The sequence below is a fragment of the Mirounga leonina genome, unplaced genomic scaffold, assembly GCF_011800145.1.
Source record: "Mirounga leonina isolate KUSES-001 unplaced genomic scaffold, KU_Mleo_1.0 Mir_165, whole genome shotgun sequence".
NCBI classification, from domain to species: Eukaryota; Metazoa; Chordata; class Mammalia; order Carnivora; family Phocidae; genus Mirounga; species Mirounga leonina.
Window position 1 is genome coordinate 81,144,183 of NW_023270415.1, and position 3,421 is coordinate 81,147,603.

The 3,421-nt window shown below is 63.5% G+C and overlaps 1 protein-coding gene across 1 annotated transcript in view; it reads right to left on the reverse strand.

Moving 5' to 3' along the window:
• Nucleotides 1–2,785: 2,785 nt before the first annotated feature.
• LOC118015434 (ly6/PLAUR domain-containing protein 2-like) overlaps nucleotides 2,786–3,421 on the reverse strand; it is a 1,970-nt gene continuing 1,334 nt past the window's right edge. Inside the window, exon 3 of the mRNA XM_035012279.1 lies at nucleotides 2,786–2,991. Within this exon, the coding sequence (XP_034868170.1) occupies nucleotides 2,786–2,991 (206 nt within the window). The remainder of the gene's footprint in view (nucleotides 2,992–3,421) is intronic.

The window sequence follows — 3,421 nt, forward strand, 5'->3', positions numbered from 1 at the left end:
TGGGTGGGTGAGTAGATGGATGGGAGGGTGAGTAGATGGGTGGATGAGTAAATGGCTGGGTGGGTGGGAGGGTGATGTTTGAGGGAGTGGATGGGTAGAGGGTGGAGTGAATGGCTGGAGAGTACATGAATGGAGGGAGGAAAGATGGGGGAAGAAGGTAGATGATGGATGGAAGAGTAATTGGATGGGTAGGTGGCAGATGAAAGAATGTGAGGGTGCTGCAGAAGGGTATGGAGTCATACCCCAATCTCCCGGCAGGATGACATGCTGGGAGGAGCTTGGTCTAGCACTCAGGAGGCCTGGGTTTTGGTCTTAGCTTTGCTGCTGGCTCCACGTGTGGCCTTGGAGTGACTCCCTTGCCCCTCTAGACCGCATTCCTGTTTGTAGGATGAAACTAGGGACCCAGGGCAGTTTCGAGGACAGACATGACCTGGCCTTGTGGACTGAGGAAACAAAGGAAGGGCGTTGCTTGCAAAAGAATAGATGGCGGTTGCTGCAGCTCCAACAATTGGGCCTCACGTGGCAGGTGCAGGCGCGGCCAGCGGCCAGGGTGCCCTTCCCCAGGGCAGCCCTTCCCTGGGGCCTGGTCCACGATTGCGCCCAGGATGTTGCAAGAGGAGCCAGGGAGTGTCTAGTGTGGAGTCTGACAGGTTAAGTGGGTCCCAGCCCCGCCTGACCTCCTGTGTGACCAGTCTGCTCACGAATCCCTCTGATCCCCTTTCTTTCACCTGTAAACCAGGCAGAGCATCCTGTGCCTCGGAGGGCAGCTGTAAAGACGAGGGGGTGGAGGGGACCTGGAGCAGCCGTGGGGCGAGTGTGCCGAGAACACGGCTGGCATGGGCAGGAGAGGGAGAGACGCCGTGTGCTGTCGGGAGCTGCCTGGAAGGGCCCTTGCTCTGGCTTCAGAGGGGCGGGAAGGTCAGGTGGGAGCAGTGGCCAGGAGTGGGGCACAGAGCTTTCCCATGTTTCCCCGGAAGGCTGTGTGTGCGTGTGCGTGTGTGTGCGCATGCACGTGTGTGTACTGGGTCCCAGACCAGGCTCTAAGACTCAAGTGACCCCACCACTCTCCTCACTTTTGTGGTAGACACAAGAAATGCCAGGGGAGAGGTGTGAGGAATTACTGGACGGGGCCTGCTCCGTGGCAAAGTCAGAGCTCAGAGCTACAACCCCAAACGGAGGCGTCTTGACAGCACTTGACCGCGCCTGGCCTCCCGAGTTCCCTGCCCTTCCCGGAGTCTGCCAAAGAGGTCCCTGGCAGGCGGCGGCCATGCTGTGCGGTCAGCCTGTGCTGGACACATGGGGTGGGGGCTCGCTGGGCAGTGGGGGTTCTGTCCTCCAGGGTCTGGCTCGGGACCAGAGCCCCTGAGACTGTAGGTCTTGCCACAGGAGGCAGAGGTGTGGGGTTCCTGGCGTCCCAGGGATAGGGGGCCTTCTGGCCACTGGTCTCCTCTCCCAGAGGCTTGGGGTGTCCCTTGCCCCAGGACAGTCCTGCTTCAGGTCCTGGCTGCCCCCTGCCATCCAAGAACAGGGAACCCCAGAGAGGGGTGAGGGCTGGTTGTGAGAGCTCTTGGGACTCAGAGTTAGAGGCCAGTGGGGAGAACCCTGATGAGCAGGAAGAAGGGCTTCCCAGCCCCATCTCAGCTTGGCTGGACGCCACTGCTGTGCCCCGCCTCCCAGGCCCAGGCTCACCCAGGGGCCCAGGAGAAGCTGCTGGAGCAGGAGGACAGAGAGGAGGGGCAGGTCCCAGGGTGACCGAAGGCCCTCTCCTCCCTTGCCCGTCTCACCTCCTCCAGGTGGTCCTGGGGAAGGGCCGACATTGGGCGGGAGAGCTGGGGCCTGTCCTTCCTCAAGTACTGGGCCCTTGCTGTGTGTTGCCAGGACCGCGTGTGTGCACATACATGTGTATGCGTGTGGATGTGTGGGCATCAAGCCTCAACCCAGATGCAGGCCTGGGAGCCCTCTGGGGACAAGAGGCCTGTGGGGCCGGTGACTCCCGGGAGGATGATCTGGGGGATTTGGTGCTGGCCATGGCCAAGGTGGAGCGAAGGTCCCCTCTGCACTGGAGCTTGGGCTGCCCCGGGCACCCAGGGAGTGGCGTCTGGTGAGCCGGGAGAAGGCAGGTGGTGGATGTGCCCGGCAGCATCCCCTGCCGCCCAACATAAGGGGACCGTGTCCAGGGGCCGGGTGAGCAGGCAGTAGGTGCTGCATGGATCGACCCCGGATCCCAGGCCACTCGTAGCCCGCCTGGATCTCCCTTCCCCCTGGCTTGGCCTGCTCTCCTCCACCCAAGCAATCTCTCAGTCACTCAAAGCCCGGCCCTAACGGCCCCCTCCTCTGAGAAGCCACCTGTGACCCGGCCCTGGCAGGAGCGGTGCTGCCCCTGCCTGTGGGGTCCCACTTTCTGCCCCACTGCCGTCAGGCCCCCTGCAGGGCCCAGAGAGCAGAGCCCTGCCTGGTTTGCTGGCCTAGTGACCATCCCTGCTCAGCATGTCTCGGGACATGGACAGGAGACAGAGAGGGGCAGCCATGCGGGTGAGGAGAGCCCCAGAGAGAAGCCAGAGGCCAGGAGGGGCAGAGACGGACCAGGAGAGGAGAGGCCGAGAAGGGGCGGGAAGGGGACACAGGACGAAGGGGACAGAACCAGACTCGAGGCTCGAGGCCCTCCCGCGCTGGTGGGCAGGGCCGCCCGAAAGGAGATTCAGGAGGCCTGGTGCAGGGACAATGCTTCTTCAGGGGCGCTCAGGGCTGGTTTGCACGGGAGGAGGGGGCGGGGCTGGGGGGGGCTCTAGAGGCTGAGGCTCCAGAGCAGGAGGAGCGCCGGCACCAAGGCCGGGCTGCGGCTGCCGTCCAGGCCGGGGGCCCCGTCTATGTTGCAGAGGTCCGTATTGCAGCAGGACACAGGCCGGGTCTGGCCGATGCCGTCCACGTCCGAGGGCACGCAGTGGACCGCGCAGGCCTTGGTCACCGTGGAGTCCCCCAGGAAGGGGTACACTGTGGGCCATGTTGGATGCCTGGTCAGCTCGCGAGCTTCAGGGACCCCACACCCAGCCCCATGACCCCAGGGTGGGGTCAGTCCCTCCGTGACCCGGCCCCCCCCTTTCCTTCCGCCACTGTGGGCTGAGTGCCGCCTCTGTGCTGGGGACACAGCGACTTGCGCAGGATTTCTGGCTGGATGAGGCAATTCCTTTCCAGGTAATCCCCAGGCAAAGTGAGGATTCCTTTCCATTAAAGGAAAGAAGGGAGGAGGGAGGAAGACCTAATTGCTTGGACCAAAAACCCTTTTGCAAAAGGCTAAGGCGGTGGATGCGCACTGTGCATAGCTGGCCAGGGGTGACGGTCCTGGAGGCAGCTCTGACCCTGGGACCCTGGCCCCGGCCCACCCAGCCCCCGCTGACCTGGCCCCCGGCCCACCCAGCACCCT